This window comes from Brienomyrus brachyistius, unplaced genomic scaffold (assembly GCF_023856365.1).
Source record: "Brienomyrus brachyistius isolate T26 unplaced genomic scaffold, BBRACH_0.4 scaffold75, whole genome shotgun sequence".
Classification (NCBI taxonomy): Eukaryota; Metazoa; Chordata; class Actinopteri; order Osteoglossiformes; family Mormyridae; genus Brienomyrus; species Brienomyrus brachyistius.
The window spans coordinates 551,059-567,657 of NW_026042350.1; the positions used below are offsets into that span (position 1 = coordinate 551,059).

The 16,599-nt window shown below is 51.6% G+C and overlaps 1 protein-coding gene across 5 annotated transcripts in view; it reads left to right on the plus strand.

Annotated features, from left to right (window-relative positions):
• Positions 1–16,599, plus strand: part of arhgap23a (Rho GTPase activating protein 23a) — a 60,126-nt gene that overhangs the window by 20,794 nt on the left and 22,733 nt on the right. For 2 of the 5 annotated variants that reach the window (XM_049003194.1, XM_049003193.1), the window contains exons 2-6: positions 10,669–10,845; positions 14,295–14,319; positions 14,670–14,762; positions 15,670–15,748; positions 16,077–16,131. In XM_049003194.1, the coding sequence (XP_048859151.1) occupies positions 10,669–10,845; positions 14,295–14,319; positions 14,670–14,762; positions 15,670–15,748; positions 16,077–16,131 (429 nt within the window). Of the gene's footprint in view, positions 1–5,717; positions 6,109–7,850; positions 8,258–10,668; positions 10,846–14,294; positions 14,320–14,669; positions 14,763–15,669; positions 15,749–16,076; positions 16,132–16,599 lie in introns of those variants that run through there. The other 3 variants (XM_049003190.1, XM_049003192.1, XM_049003191.1) reach the window with 3 other exon arrangements.

The following is a 16,599-nucleotide window of genomic DNA, read 5'->3' on the forward strand; positions in this document are numbered from 1 at the left end:
ATCGAAACACTAACACACTTTTTATACCCGTTTATATTTGTTTACATTTTATCGAATGCTGCTCATATTTCTTTATTATCAGAAACAGCTGCTCCTTCCTTGCAAATATTAATATGGACTTTCAGTCCACTTCTCTTTCACAGTATCAGTGACCTACGCCACCTGATCTTTGACCTCATTGGCTCGGCCGGGATTTGATCCCGGTTCATCTCAGTTTTCATTGGTCGCTTTCGGAGGAAGTCAACCCGAAGGACAGATGCCAGACCGCAAGCCTCAGAGGATCCGTATTAATGGGTTGTGTTTAGCAGGCAGGAAGTGTTTCTTGGATATGCACTTTGAAGAGGGGGGGGGGTCACATAGACTACATCAGGGCTGAAGGAGACAGCAGCAGATGTTGGGCTAATATTGGTAGAATGAAGGCGAACGGTGCGTCCAAGTGCGAGAGGTTGAAGCCAACAGAGTCCAGGTGGGTGGGGGCCACAGGGTCAACAACAGCTGCAGCCTTCAGGAGCAAATCGGGGCCTGGGGGGGGGGGTGTTTGCCATTGGGTATTTTTAGCATGGGCCAATTTCACAGTTCGCTGGAAATGGGTCGACTGGATGCTTCTCCAGCCTGTCCGAGGGTGGTGCCATCTAACGCAGCCCCCCCACCCCACGCGGCTCCCTGGGAGTCTCCATTTGACACAATGAGGCCTTTAACCGCCGCGACACCCTAATCACAGCCAGCTAACCTCCCTTAAATAGGGCAGAGTCTCTTGTTTTTATCCTGTACGTGTCCGAGTGCTGAATTCACCAGAGGAAGCATGTGACCCCCCCCGTTCGGGTCGGGTTATTTTATTTACTGATTAAGCAGTGAAATGGGTAATGCACTTGGTAATGTAGCTCTGCTCCATTGGCCCAGCAGGGCTCTGTGAAATTCAGGCGCTGAGAGGGTCCGATTCAGCGCTGCCCTGTGTGTCTGTGAGTGTGCAGGGGGAGGGGGGTAATTGAGTTTATGCATCTGCTGTGTGTGTGTGTGTGTGTGTGTGTGTGTGTGTGGGCACAGACTGACAGTAAAGCCATGGACATTAATGCATCCCATAATGGACGATAGACTGGCTCTACATTCACTATTAACTCTTAGAAACACTCATAGAAAAATGACGCGTGCAGAACTTTCGCTGGTGGACAGAGGCCTTATGGCGACTCCACACAGGCAGGGCCCTCAATCAGCAGAACCAGGGAAACATTAGCCACCCCCCTCCGACCCCCCCAGCCCTTGGCACAGACCTTCCCGCAGTCATGTGGGCGTTCGCCTTAGCCAAAGTAGGAATTCAGACCACATTTTAAGGGCTATACTTATAAGTCCCAGCAGTGGGGGGTGTTCACTGCCGTGAGGCCATGCGTGTGCTGCTTCTCGTCATGAGCTTTTTGTCTTGTGGATGCTCTTCCCCTCCATCTTCCCCCACCATCGTCTCCCTCCCCCCAACCCCCTCTGCCTCCGTGCCCCCCTGCGGGCAAACAGTCATTCCAGACCCCCGCGGATTGGGCCATCTCCATGGCGAACCCTCCGAACCTTCAGCTTCACCCCGATTTACAGGCTGCTCTGCCCCCCCCATCCTACATCTGTCCTCCCAGGATCCTGGGGTCTGGGCAAGCCTGACCCCCATCATTAAACGCGCCCTCAGCAGGCTCTAATTAGCGCCGCCCTACAGGCGAGAGCCGGGGAAGCTGCCCCAAGCCTCAGTTTTACTGCTTCATTTACCGCTGTCATGGCCGCCCGCCGGATATGCTCGTTTGAAGTCACGCTTACGCCATCATACTCCCTCTCCCGCCCCCCTGCCTGCAAAACCACAGAGCCACATGAAGCAGCTCCCTAGCGCTGTGATGTGAATCGACGGAAACTTCTGGAACATTGAGGGTGGGCTTAGTCTGCACAAGGAGGGGGGGTGCTGGATCGGAACCCTTTCAGGTGCTGTTTGGAGCCGCATATCTGACACTTGAGTTACATGGGGCTGGATATCGGACCACCGTCTCCTCACAGCGACTTGCTGTTGGTGGCGGCCCGGGAAAAGGACCCCGACCCGTAGCCCCCTCCAGGCATGGCCGCACCGGACCTAAACTCTGACTGCTATGCACCTCCTGGTTTGGATCCGATTTTCCCATCTGGCAGGGAGCGTTGCTGACGTGTTACAGCCCACCCAGGATTCTCACAGCTGTGTGGGTCAGACCAGAGGCACTGGGGTGGGGGGGGGGGGTAAGCTAAGGGGGCGGTGGCCTGCAGTATTCAGAATGCCACACTCAGATCTTTAAGAAGATCTGAAAATTTCTGCATCTGTCTTAAGGCACGTCGATCCCAGTGCCTCCTACCATAATGTTAGCCAAGAAATGTAAATTTGTTAAATAAGAAAATCTGACTGATGCAGAGGTCACCAGCCATACCCAGACAGGGCCGCTGTGTGTGCAGGTTTTCACTGCAGCCCCCTAATTAAATTACTAATTAGAGGACTGATTGGCTGAGAGTTTCCACACCTGGGTTTGAAGAGCTGACCTGTTGGGTATCCAAAAAACCTGCATACACACTGGCCCTTTGCGGATAAGATTGGCCATCCCTGATCTTCAGGCTAGCTAGTGTGTTGTGTGTGAAAGTGCTGCCCTCTATTGGTGGGAAGGTGGGAACTGCACCTGAGGGGTGTTGAATGGCCCATAGGGTTAGAGTAGCATTTATGAATCAGATTTTACTGGCAGTTAAACCCAAAATGACCTTATCCAATGAGCATGTGCCTTTTTTGTACCCTGAACTGATCCGCAATTTTTTTGTCTGATTCTGTATGTTGTAGCTGTTCATCTTCTGCTGTATCTGAAGACTCATTTAGGATGATTGTAACTGATTTATATGGGTTCACATAAACTGAACAGTAGGGAAGTTCATCCGCATCTTCAGGGGCGATTCTTGGATTTTTTTAGGGTGGGATGAATAAGAGGGAGGGTGGCATTGTGGTGCAGTGGTTAGCACTGTTGCCTCGCACCTCTGGGACCCAGGTTTGAGTCTCCGCCTGGGTCACATGTGTGTGGAGTTTGCATGTTCTCCCCATGTCGTCGTGGGGTTTCCTCCGGGTACTCCGGTTTCCCCACACAGTCCAAAGACATGCTGAGGCTGATTGGAGTTACTAAATTGCCCGTAGGTGTGCATGTGAGAGTGAATGGTGTGTGAGTGTGCCCTGCGATGGGCTGGCCCCCCATCCTGGGTTGTTCCCTGCCTCGTGCCCATTGCTTCCGGGATAGGCTCCGGACCCCCCGCCACCCAGTAGGATAAGCGGTTTGGAAAATGGATGGATGAATGGACGAATAAGAGGAACCAACCTCATCATTAGCCAATGATATGTTTTGAATCACTGAGTGACAAACAAGGTGGCACCTGAGGGCCAGTCAGCTTTCAGCAGGAGCCAGTGCCCCGGTAACCCTGCCCCATATATGCACCTCTGCATCTTGGCTTATTAGTGATCAAATGAGCTGTCTGCCCCCTGTCTGGGTTGCACATGAAATCGATCCCTCCCTCGACCTTTGTGACTGTGAGCAGGTCGCCGGTTCGAGCCCTGGCCCCAGCAGAATAATCACACGTCCGTCAGGCCTCTCAGCAAGGCCCTTAACCCCCCAAAACACTCCTGGGGAGTCTGGTAAATGGCTTGACCCAGTGCTCAGACCTCAGACTTTGCTCTCAGTTGTGTACATATATACGGCTCTGTAAAAAATTAAGAGACACAGCAAAATTTTCAGGTTCACTCATTTCTCAGTTTATGGGTATATATGCCTGTGTAAAATATACATTTTTCTGCAAACTCCAGCCTGGCTCTTCCCTGCTCCTCACTGAAGAGCTTCTTCCTTGCTTTATGGGTCTTCAGTCCTGCTTCTAGGAGCCTGACATGAACTGTCCTAGCAGTGCACTTCACACCTGCACTTAATGTTTCCCATTATTTATGAAGGTCACTCGATGTCATCCTATGATTCAGAAAGTTGCTTCTGCCCTCTACCTGGCTGGTGTTTGGTAATTTCTCGTGTCTCCTGCTTCACCTCATTCTTGTGTACTGCTGTCGTAGAAACATGAGCCTGGAAAGCAGCCTGCTGTGCAGTGTAGCCTTCTGCCAGCAGGACCAGGATTAAATTTAAAAATGCAGATTTTTGAAAAGTATACACCGATCCCTTAATTTTTTCCAGAGCTGTATGTGCGTGTGTCTCAATAGTGATATATGAAAGGAAACATTCCAGTATGTACCTACTCACTCCTGTGCAAACTGCAAATAAAGCATCATTTCATCGTGTAATTATGAGGGGCAGTAACTCTGCCCCCCCCCCCCCCCCCCCCGAGATGAATGACAGCTGAGGCATTTTAACACAAGACTAGGCAGCTCAGTACGAATGGGGCTGGCAGCTTTCCTCTGCTAGAACTGATCAGCTGATCCAGGATCAGCACCGCGTCACCTCTGTCCCCGGTGCATGTGAGTGGGCGAGAGGCTGTTGGCAAGCACTGTGGGTTTTCGATTACACATGTGCAGTTAGTTACCCCGGGGACAGAGGTGGGGGCCTCTGCAAACACGTTTCTTACTGGAGTCAGAATAAAAAGCAGTTTCTGGGGCCACCTGGGGGGGTCGTGTTACCGGAATCGGCTGAGGTATCGTCCGTGAACATCGCATATGCAGTGTTTTGGTTTTGGAAGAAGGATGTCTTGGGTGTATATTAGCTCTTGGTGATATGTTGGTGTTACTGGTGTCAAAAGTCTTGTGAAGTGCAGGAATGCCAATCTGTAGTGCACTCATGAGCGCCCCCTATAGGTTATAAATTGGGGGCTTTCTGTAACTCCTCCGTACCCCTTCACTTGCTCCTGGGGTCATTAGCTTCCACGTTTTGTTATTAAAGGGCCAGTTTTACATTTTGATGCGGCGGATGAAGGTGTGGTCAGAGTGGGGGTGCGTCGACGCTCAGGTTAATCTGCCGTGCCGGGGTGTCGGCAGGGGTGTAAAGGGGATTAGGACATATCACAGATCTAATCTGTTGGTTTGCGGTTGACCTGCTCACACGAGTCAGTGGGGGGAGGCAGCCGGCGTGCTGTTCAGTCGGGGATTATTGTCAGCCGCCCTTTGATTCAGGTTCTTCAAGGGTATTAAGCTGCGGGGGTTCAGTCGCGGACGAGTCAGCAGCGTTTCGCAGCAGGAGGTCGGGCCAGCAACTCACCCCTCATTGGGTTCTGAGTGGGGATTCCAGGACCGCTGCAACACCGCTCAACCCTGATTGGTCGTTCCCTACACATCAATTATAGCATGCCCGCCAATGAACACGTAGGCTTTAATCTGAGCCTGAGGCTAACCTCGCCTCCCTGATGCTCACCATTGTCAGAACACACTGTCTCCTCCCAACCCCCTTTTTTGTGAAACGTGGTTATCCGAACAAAATCCTGAATCGGAGATCTACGGGTGGCTGTTTTCTGCAAAATGGCCTCTTTCTCTTTCATTACTGGTTACTGTCACAAAATGGACGAGTGCTTAGGGTGAGATCCTGCTCTGCAGTTCGGCGTCTGGCTTTGTAAGAGTCCATGCCTGTAGCTGCCAGCCGGAACAATGAGCAGTGTGCCTGGGCGCCGGTTTGGGGGAAGGGTGGGGCAGTTTCAGCCTGCTTGTTTCGGGTTAGGTGACATGGGGGGGGGGGAGCATCCGACGCCACTTGATGATGTCACTAAGTGCAGAAACCGCGTGTGCAGACTCCAAGCCCCGGAGAATGTATGTGATTCGATGCTTGGGCTGTTTATATCCGCCCGCCATGTGCATGTGAGCGTGTCTGGGTGTGATGTGTCCTCTTCCTCGCACCATGGTGCATCCCCGTGCGGGAGCGCTCGCTTGTGTGCATGCGCGTGTGTGCACGGCTGCATGTTAGCGCACGCCGCCAGCCCCTGTCTCCCGCGCGGCAGCTGAAAACCAGTCAGACCTCGTCGGTGCCCGGTGCTCGGCACGCAGCAGAGTTCTCGCCCGCCCGCCCGCTAACCTCCACGCGGCCCCTCGCCGGCTATGGAGCGGCCCCTACCGCAATGGTGACCTGCCTACCGCACTTGCGCAAACTCAGCTGGAGCACCAGCTACCTGGTGAGACCGCCGGTGCCTCCTGTGTGTACAAGTGTGTAAAGAAGTGAGGGGGGGGCGCTGCGATTTTTTTTTTAGAGGATGAGTGTACTTGTGTACACTGCGTATATGTGGGGGGGGCGGCAAAAGGACACCCCCGGCATCCTGTATCACAGTGCTTAGTAGCCGTAAGCACCGTTGTCTAGTTGTCTTCCCGATTGCCTGGTCAGGGGGGCTGTATAGAGACCCACCCGAAAGTGAAAAGGTGAGGAAGTGTGTTTGAAATCGGATTCCGGCTCTTTTTGTTCTCACGGGTGTGTGTGTGTGTGTGTGTGTGTGTGTGTGTGTTCACAGCAGAGCCAGGAAAATGCACGCCTGCCTCACTGCCCGCCTGGCACACGCCAAAGGCAGCACTCTGCAAAAACACTTCACGGGCATGTGGGTTCAGTCCCGGGTTCCATGCTGACTTTCACCTGTATGATTTGTGAGGATCTGGGTTGTTTTAAGGTGGATTTTTTTTTTTTGTCAGCCAAGACAAAAGTTTGGCTGTTTCACTGAAGTGAAAAGATTCCTGAATGAGGGGGGGGGGATGAGGGGCTGTGCTGGTTAGGCAAGAAGGCAGAGAGAAAGGGGGGGAGTACAGTCATTGTTGCATTTCTAAGAGCTCAGCTAAACAAAACGCAAAACTATTAAAATCCTTGTATGCTGGTGGGGGTCATTGCCACAGTCAAAACAGGGGAGGGAAGCTCCATCCTCTCTATCCCTTCTCCATTCTCTCTGTCCTCTCTATCCCTTCTCCATTCTCTCCGTCCTCTCTATCCCTTCTCCATTCTCTCCGTCCTCTCTATCCCTTCTCCATTCTCTCTGTCCTCTCTATCCCTTCTCCATTCTCTCCGTCCTCTCTATCCCTTCTCCATTCTCTCCGTCCTCTCTATCCCTTCTCCATTCTCTCCGTCCTCTCTATCCCTTCTCCATTCTCTCCGTCCTCTCTATCCCTTCTCCATTCTCTCCGTCCTCTCTATCCCTTCTCCATTCTCTCTGTCCTCCCTGTCCCTTCTCCATTCTCTCTGTCCTCTCTATCCCTTCTCCATTCTCTCTGTCCTCTCTATCCCTTCTCCATTCTCTCCATCCTCTCTATCCCTTCTCCATTCTCTCTGTCCTCTCTATCCCTTCTCCATTCTCTCTGTCCTCTCTATCCCTTCTCCATTCTCTCCGTCCTCTCTATCCCTTCTCCATTCTCTCTGTCCTCTCTATCCCTTTTCCATTCTCTCTGTCCTCCCTGTCCCTTCTCCATTCTCTCTGTCCTCCCTGTCCTCTCTATCCCTTCTCCATTCTCTCTGTCCTCCCTGTCCTCTCTATCCCTTCTCCATTCTCTCTGTCCTCCCTGTCCCTTCTCCATTCTCTCTGTCCTCTCTATCCCTTCTCCATTCTCTCCATCCTCTCTATCCCTTCTCCATTCTCTCTGTCCTCTCTATCCCTTCTCCATTCTCTCTGTCCTCCCTGTCCCGGTTCTTTCTCCTCTATCCACCCTGCCGCTCCTCTGGCTTTGGTGTCTAACCTCAGTTAATTCGCTCACATTGGTTCGATGTCCAGGCAGCCTGGATCCCTGTGGCACACCGCTGGGCAGGGTGGGCCCACAGCGACTCCCAGGGCACTCTCCGTGCCTGGGGGGTGGTGTTTGGGGATGGGGGGGCGGGGAGGGGCTGGTGGTGGCATCGGCATCCCGATGGGGGAATGAGATCAGACAGTGGGAGTCATTCAGCCAGAAGGGAGGAGGGATACATCAGACTCAGGCTCAGCGCCGGTTACTCAACTCGGGTCAGAGACAGGTCCGCCTCACCACTCAGCCGTCACTTGGATCGTCTCGCCGGTCGCTCACGGTACCGCCCTCCCACCCCTAAGGCAACGCCATGATTTGGACTCTACAGCTTACTTCCTAATAACTGGACGTTTTGGGTTTGGATTCGAATCGCGGGCACCCATGTGGGCAGCCGCCGTGCCCTCGTATCCGGCACCTGCTGGCACCGAGTGGTCTAACGAGAGCACGGTGGGTTTGGACTGTGGCACCCCCTATCCGCGCTGCGTCTGGCTGGCGGTACTGCACAAGGCGTCTGCCGGGGCATCCCTGACTCCATCTCGTATCGGGGTGCCTAGGAAGGACTGCCAGCCAACGGTAAGACCATAACCCCCCCCCCCCCACCTCAGCTTGGTCTCTTTGAATAATGTTTGTTTTAAGTGTGGGTTCGCGTTTCCATGGTGACTTCGTTGGCGCCGCCGTTTAGGTAATGGCCCCATCGGATTCGCTGTCACAGAGATGGGAGAAACGCAGCTTCTTCTCCCCCTGTGTCGGGATGCCACCATCTCTGCTGCACTGCCGGTGCTGTATGTGCCGTTTGAGGAGGATGGGTGTAGGGGAAGGGAAATGTGATCATGATTTGTCTTTGTCTTATGTGTGTGGGAAGTGTACAGGGAGGCAGGGGTCCTGGGTTAGCAGTGTAGCCTAACTGCGGGGCCGAGGGATCGAGTCCCGGCCTCACTTTGCGTACGTGAGGATTGCTTGTTCTCCTGGTGTCTGTGTGCTTTCCCTCTGGGTACTGCGCTTTCCTCTGATTGCAGTGCCTGATTGTGTGCCTGTGTGTGTCTGTTCTGTGCAGGACTGGCATCCCGTCCAGGGTGCCCCCCTGCCTTGTACCCTGTGCTTCCTTTGACCGTCTTCCTGCTCACTGTGACACTGTACTGGATTACAGGTTACGGAAGATGGATGGTTAATCATCCATCTTGCCATGTAACCCTGTATATACTGCGATTTATTTGTCGGCTGTTGGACAAAAATGTGAATGAAAAGTACATCTGCAGTGTATCACTTATATGGAAATGGATGGATGGTTGTCAATGCGAAGGGCTGTTGGGGGGTATACGCTGTGGTAGAGCGGGGGTCAGCGGGGGTCAGCTGGCTAAATTGATGGCCTTTTCCCCTCCCCCAAATGAACACCCCTGACACAGAGACCCTTTGCAACTCTGGGCTACAGGCATCTGCCAGCCGGGTGGAAGTCAGGGCCCTCTGGTGTCCAACCAGGCTCCGATGTGAGAACAGAATGTTCCAGAAAGGCGTTTGTGGATTTGTGTTACGGAGGCCGTTAGGATCAGCTTGGAACACCTCATTCGGCTCGGACAGGATGTAAATGTTAAGCGTATATTGTGTATATCTGATTTATGATTGCCAGTTTTGGTTCGGGGTGTGTTTGTATAGACACAGCCTGGAGCTAGTCAAGGGTCATTTTGGGAAATGATTGTTCGTGGTGTTTTTCCATAGGATGCTTGTAAATGTCTTGCTTGCAGCTGGTGCAGTATTCGTCATTTGAATGAATTTTCTATGCAGCCTTTTTGATGGGGGGGGGGGGTGGAGTAGGTGGAGCCATCTCCTTTGTTAGAGGAGGGCCAATCACAAGACAGGGAGATGTCTCCGGGACTCACGGGGATTTTTGGGCGACGACGTCTCACACACACACACACACACACACACACGGAGCCAGTGATATGGTACAGAAGGATTTACACATAGGCTGACTGACAGTGAGAAACACCGACACCCTGAACTGGTGACAGAATTGCAGTCAGGCAGATTCACAGACAGACAAACAGGCACTGGAGAGGGCAGCCGGAGATGGGCTAAGCAACACCAGCACTAAAGGGCCATGGTTGGCCCACAAGTGGCTTGTGGGAGCTTTTCCCAGGCTGGCCCCCGCGTCCTGTCTCTTCCTGCTCTCCCTCATTCCTCACTTTCTCTCTCTCTCTCCATCCGGCCCGCTCAGCACGTGCCTGGACACGTTCGCCGAGAACACTGTTTTCACTGGAATTCCGTGTTTTTTTTTTCCCATCACCATACTTTCCCTCTCTCTCCCGTCTCTGTCAGTAAGAGCTGTACGCTCCCATGACGAAGCTGCTCTGTGCCATGTGGGGGCTCTGTGGACGAGGGGCGGGGGCCTACTTGTGGCTTAACCAGCTAGGTCAGCGATTCGTTTTGGCGGGTTTCCCTCTCGTTCTCCCTGTACAACAACGCTGGCTGCGTGATGTCCCTGGAAGATGCTGCCAGTATCAAGTTAAACCCCCTGCTCTTCTTGAAACTGATATTAATCCAGTGGTGGATATTGGTTCCACAAAACAGAAAATGAACTATTTAATGACTCCACATGGAAAGGAGTCTGAACCTGTGTTGTTTATCGATCCTTCAGGGCCACTGATTGGATGGATGAACCCCCTCCCCCCTCAGGCCACACCCCCTTTTCCACATTGACGTACAGACTACTAGTCGCTGCCCATGTGCCTGATTGTTTGAGCTTATAACCAGGATATAAATTACTTTCCTGGATATTCCTGACTAGATGGCGCGTGTAACTGCCTTAGAACAAAGTCACATTACGGTTAATGAGGGGTTTGAAAGTACGCTATCACATTGAAATGAGAGGATCAAGCGGTCCGTTTGGAACTAACCAGTCATGTGACCTTTCTGTACTGAAGCCAAATAGTAAGATGAGCCTTGATTCACCGGCGCCTCACGAGGCCCTGTACTTCTCTCTCTTTCAGGCAAAGGGGCGGAGAGATGGCCTCTCACCGTCCAATGAGAACGTGCGGCCGGGCGAGGGCGTGGCCTGGCAGGGCCCGCGCACTGTGGTGCTCCGCAAGAACGCGCAGGGATTCGGCTTCACGCTGCGCCACTTCATCGTGTACCCGCCAGAGTCCGCCCTACGCACAGGGCCCAAGGTGAGTCAGAAACATGTGGGGGTCAGGCCTGTGACAAGGCTCTATGTGCCATCTGCCCCAAGCTCATGGAGGGAGAGGAGCACAGTTTTACTAGTGTAACAGGTACTGCAGAGGACTGTCCTTCCAACAATGTAATTATCCTTGGAGGGCTTTGCTGTTGTACCCAAAATTAAGGCATTCAATGTCAGATATTAAGTTGAACTGATAATTATGAATTAGCTAAATATCTATGGATTAAATGTGTGCCAAACGCCTGAAATGTACAGTTAATATTGATATGTTTACCTTAGTCCAGAGGTGGTTAATTGAGGATTGTTAAAGGTTCAATTTGTCCCCCCCTCCCATGACACCAGATGGTATATTCCTCCCCTGCAGAAACCATGCTGTAGTATCTGGAGGGTCCAAAACCACAGAGCTGCACAGGAGAGGCCAGAGGGGCTCAAACAGTTCCAGTTGCTTTATGGATGGGGTGGGAGCTATGACAGAGTAACAGAGCACCCTATTCTTGGTCCAGCAGCAGGGGGTGAGCGGGTTCCCGATATAAACCGGGCTGGTACCGACAGTCACCGTGCCGGGCCGTACCAGGGCTTGCTCATTGTCTCCCTGTCATGTGGCGGGAGGCAGCTGTGGGCACCGGGGTCTCGGTGTCCCCTCAAAGCTCAGCTGAAGAACAGAGAGGCTCACAGACAGACCGAGATCTCACATCTCGATTCAGTTCAGTTCTCATTTTTAAAAACGACAGTAGCTTCATGAAGTGTCCTTTGCAGCACAGTGGCTCCAAATTACCAAATAAACGAATAAGAAGTAAGAATCTCTCCAGCAGATACAACAGCAACTGACTGAATGATGCAATAATGTAATTGAAGCAGTATAGCTTTTAACCCAAGATGAGAAAGCAAAAACTCCAGCCCTGAAGTGGTCGTCACCTTTGATGGTCTAGTTCACTTTTTATAGTCTTTGTCATCTTTGTTGGTCTGGGTCACCTTTGATGGTCTAGGTCACCTTTGATGATAAATCTGAGTCATTCCTCATTTTGGGTTTACAGAAAATTCAGTGGTGTGATCATACAGGTCATGTGTATTCCCTCTGAGGGAGATATCATTTGTTGCCATACACTGTCTATTGTTGCTAATTCCTCCGCCATCTTTGACAGAGCTTAAGGATAGGCGAGAATGTTCACTTATCCCTTAGTTTCCTCCTGGATCTTTAGATGCACCAGTTGCCATGGCGCTGAAGGTAGCCACCATCCATCGTTGTGTTTTCTTCCTTGCACTGCTACCCGATCAATGTCCCACTGAAAGTGGTTTATTCTCTTAGGATAAAAATTTGAGGGTGTGGCACAGTTATGGAGACGGTCCCCCACCCCGCCCCACCCTTACTCATACCTGCCCCAACTACCCCCAGGGCCCTATTCAGAGCAGGTCCACAGCACCTCCCACACACCCCCTGCCAAACAGCGCAGAATGAGCCCAACTTAAGGTCCAGCCACGCAGCCCTGCTCCAAATACATCAGCTGTGTGCGCGAATGAGGCTCCATGTGCACGAATGAGGCTCCGTATGCGCAAATGAGGCTCCGTGTGCGTGAATGAGGCTCCGTGTGCGCGAATGGGGCTCCGTGTGCGCGAATGAGGCTCCGTGTGCGCGAATGGGGCTCCGTGTGCGCGAATGGGGCTCCGTGTGCGCGAATGAGGCTCCGTGTGCGCGAATGAGGCTCCGTGTGCGCGAATGGGGCTCCGTGTGCACGAATGGGGCTCCGTGTGCGCGAATGGGGCTCCGTGTGCGCGAATGGGGCTCCGTGTGCGCGAATGAGGCTCCGTGTGCGCGAATGAGGCTCCGTGTGCGCGAATGGGGCTCCTTGTCCGCGAATGGGACTCCGTGTGCGCGAATGGGGCTCCGTGTGCGCGAATGAGGCTCCGTGTGCGCGAATGAGGCTCCGTGTGCGCGAATGGGGCTCCGTGTGCGCGAATGGGGCTCCGTGTGCGCGAATGAGACTCCGTGTGCGCGAATGAGGCTCCGTGTGCGCGAATGAGGCTCCGTGTGCGCGAATGGGGCTCCGTGTGCGCGAATGAGGCTCCGTGTGCGCGAATGGGGCTCCGTGTGCGCGAATGGGGCTCCGTGTGCGCGAATGGGGCTCCGTGTGCGCGAATGGGGCTCCTTGTCCGCGAATGGGGCTCCGTGTGCGCGAATGAGACTCCGTGTGCGCGAATGGGGCTCCGTGTGCGCGAATGGGGCTCCGTGTGCGCGAATGGGGCTCCGTGTGCGCGAATGAGGCCCCGTGTGCGCGAATGAGGCCCCGTGTGCGCGAATGGGGCTCCGTGTGCGCGAATGGGGCTCCGTGTGCGCGAATGAGGCCCCGTGTGCGCGAATGAGGCTCCGTGTGCGCGAATGAGGCCCCGTGTGCGCGAATGAGGCTCCGTGTGCGTTTGACAGCCTGCCAGAGCCTGATTGGAAAAGCTTGTGAACCCTTGTCTTCTTAATTAAATCAAATATCATGTCTGCTGTTTCTCTCAGTAATGTAATTGCCCTTTCGTTTATTCCCAGCCTGCTTTATATTTACAGCCTCTGCTTTGGTTGCTAAATATTGCCCTCTGCTGTTGGAGTGAAGAAAATTTCCTAACATTGGATAAATAAGCGCTGTTTTTATGAAAAAACCTTGATAATAAAAGAAGACATATAACCATCCATCCATCCATCCATCTTTTTGTAACCACTTGCTCTATTCAGGGTCGTGTGGAGACATTTAATTACAAAAAAAAAAAAGATTTAAAAAGTGATTCAAGTCACTTCTAATAATGTTTTGTATTCGCCCCGGATTTATTCATTTGCTCGAACGTAAGATGTGTATCGTGTAGCAAATGTTAAGATGACAAACAAATAAAATAAATGTACAGAGAACAGTAACACAGAAGATCCAAATGTTCTGTTGAACACGATGGTCCCAGTGCTGCCCAACATCAGCCAGTATCAGGTTCTTAATTAACAATGAGAAACTAATATTTCTTTAGGTTTTGAATCTTTGAAAAAATGTGTTTGTGTATATATATATATATATATATATATATATATACACACACACACACACACACACAGACGTGGAGAAATGGTGGCCTTCCACAAAAAAATAAGGCGGAATTGACGCGCAGAAAAAAAAATTGATGTTGTGGACAGGAAACGGGGCCCAATGAACACAATTTGGACTTACAGTCCTCTTCGTTCGTATGTCTGCGAGTTTGTAAGTTGAAAGTTCGTAAGTGGAGGTGCATCTGTACGTTGCTGAAATGTGTGCTTGTTTTGCCACGATGTGATTATTGCTGTTATGATAGGGGCCGACGGCTGGGAAATATCTAACATCACAGCTGAGTGTGTGGGAGCCAGAAACTGATCAACCAAATGCGGCACCCATTGGTGTAAAAAAAATCATTGAAGGTTTTTCTTTTCCATGCTTACAGGATGAAGAGAATGGTAATGAAAAAGGTAAGCCTGCGTGTTCATTCTCTATAAGCAAATCTGCCAGGTTCTCAAAGGATTATGAATATGTGTTAACTTATTCCATGCCCCCCCCCTGCTGGAGACAAGCTGCTGCTGTTCTCTTTTATTTTTGATCCACTCATTCTCAGCTTCATAAGTCTCCACATCTCCCTACTTGAAAAGCTTGTTAATCTATACAGCAAATAAATAGTCAGTGTTTGCAATTGTAATGCTAATTAGCATCTTTTCATGTCACTCAGCTCATTTAGATGCTGGTTTCGGGACTTTTGGGGGTGTAATGCATAGTGTTTTTATCAAGCAAATATGTTTATTTTTATATCTCTGTGCCCTGGTAGCATACCAGTGCAGCAACCTAGAACCGATGGACACCATCTTTGTCAAGAATGTGCGAGAAAACGGCCCCGCTGACCAAGCTGGCTTGTGCACAGGTAGCTATGCCGGCGGCCATCTTGGCTCGCCTCCACTAGAAGTAGCTTTTTGGCCTGAGGCTGTGGATGATACGAATAACCGGCGAACCCTTCTGATAGGACCGTAGTGCTGGACATGGCACATCAGCCATGTGGTTTAGGACACTAAGGGATAGACATTGTGAAGTGACCACGCCCAGCTGCCTGTGCTCACACATAGACCTCTGTGATGCGCTATGAGCTGGAACTTGTGCCTAGACATCATTGAAAACACAGAGCCCTACTCATTGGTACCACTTAGCTTTGGGAGCTTTCCCAGCACTAACAGTATCTAATGTGGATGGCAGCCATGATATCGACAAGCTCAGACAGGAACCCCCCACCCCCCCCTCCCTTGCCTGCCGCTTCAGGTCAAAACGCTTCTTGTCTTCCTGTTGTGACTCGTCCTCTGAACCTAGCTAACCCTGGACTCTCTGCCAGCAAACAATCTACCCTTTGATTTAAAGCCAGCGCCTCCCTCCCCACCATAACCTTTTCACTCGGGGTCTAAAGAAGCCCCCCCCCCTCATCCCCACGCACCTTTCACACTAACTGCACCATCACCCCCTGCCACTGGGGAATTCGAATCCATGACCCCCCCCCCCCCTCCCCACCAGCACCGCTAGCACCACTGCCTGGAGATGTTTGCTTTTCAGAATGTCCTCCTGGTGGAGTCTAGAACATAATGAGACACCCCCCCTCAGGGAGAAAGGGGCGGGGTCTCAGAGTCTGGGTTGTGGGTGGCCGTAAATTCCCAATGCCTCCCCCACCCACATCACTCTGATTAGAGCCATCATTGTGTAGACCGTCACGATGAGGAAGGGCTGTCTCTGAAGATGGGGAATGTGCCTTTTAGTGCATCTGGCCAATCAGGGTCTGTGTGTCGCAGGGGACCGATTAGTGAAGGTGAACGGGGAGAGTGTGCTGGGGAAGACCTACTCGCAGGTGATCGCCCTCATCCAGAACTGGTGAGCACGTATGAAGACCTCTGACATTTATTAATGGTGGGAGCAGGGGGCGGGGCTGCAAGGTCAGGTGCTTGCCATCCGTCCAATCAGGGAAAAGCGTAACATTTAAGTAAGTTGTTATTTCATAATTTCATGGTTACAATCTGGATTTCATTTTTAAATAATTTAGGTTTGATTTTTCTAGCTGAGCTAACTAGCTTAAGCAGTTAGTGATTTATTAACAACAGTCTCACCCTATTGTATATTTTGAAACATATTTTAATAAGTGTTCATGTGTTGTGTGCCCCCCCCCCCCCCCCCCCCCCATTTGAATGTCTCACTCCCACAGCGAGAGTGTCCTGGAGTTGTCCATTATGCCCAGAGATGAAGATGTACTGCAGCTGGTGAGTAGAAATGCCGACCCACTCTACCATACTCACACAAACACAGTCTATCACGCTTCTGCATCTCAACATTTCCGAGGAATTCCCTCTGACTTCCGCATCAGTTAACTTCCCGGTTCCTAGCCTCGCCCCACTTTGGTGTTTTATGTGCCTTTAATGTGTTTCGGAGGGTGTCTCCCCAGTCTTTTGTCTGGGAGTTGTTCTCTTTTCGGTAATGTTCTCTCCATAATTCTCTCCGCACGGATTACTGCCGATTATATGACGGACAGCTCACACACATGCTGACATGCATAGTCACACACATATGGCTTTGATCCAACCCCTCACCCTCCCACGCTCACAAACACACGCTCACAAACACACGCTCACAAACACACGCTCACAAACACACGCTCACAAACACACGCTCACGTACACGAAGCCGAACGGCATTACTAAATACTCATAAACATTCTTCCTCCCACTGCC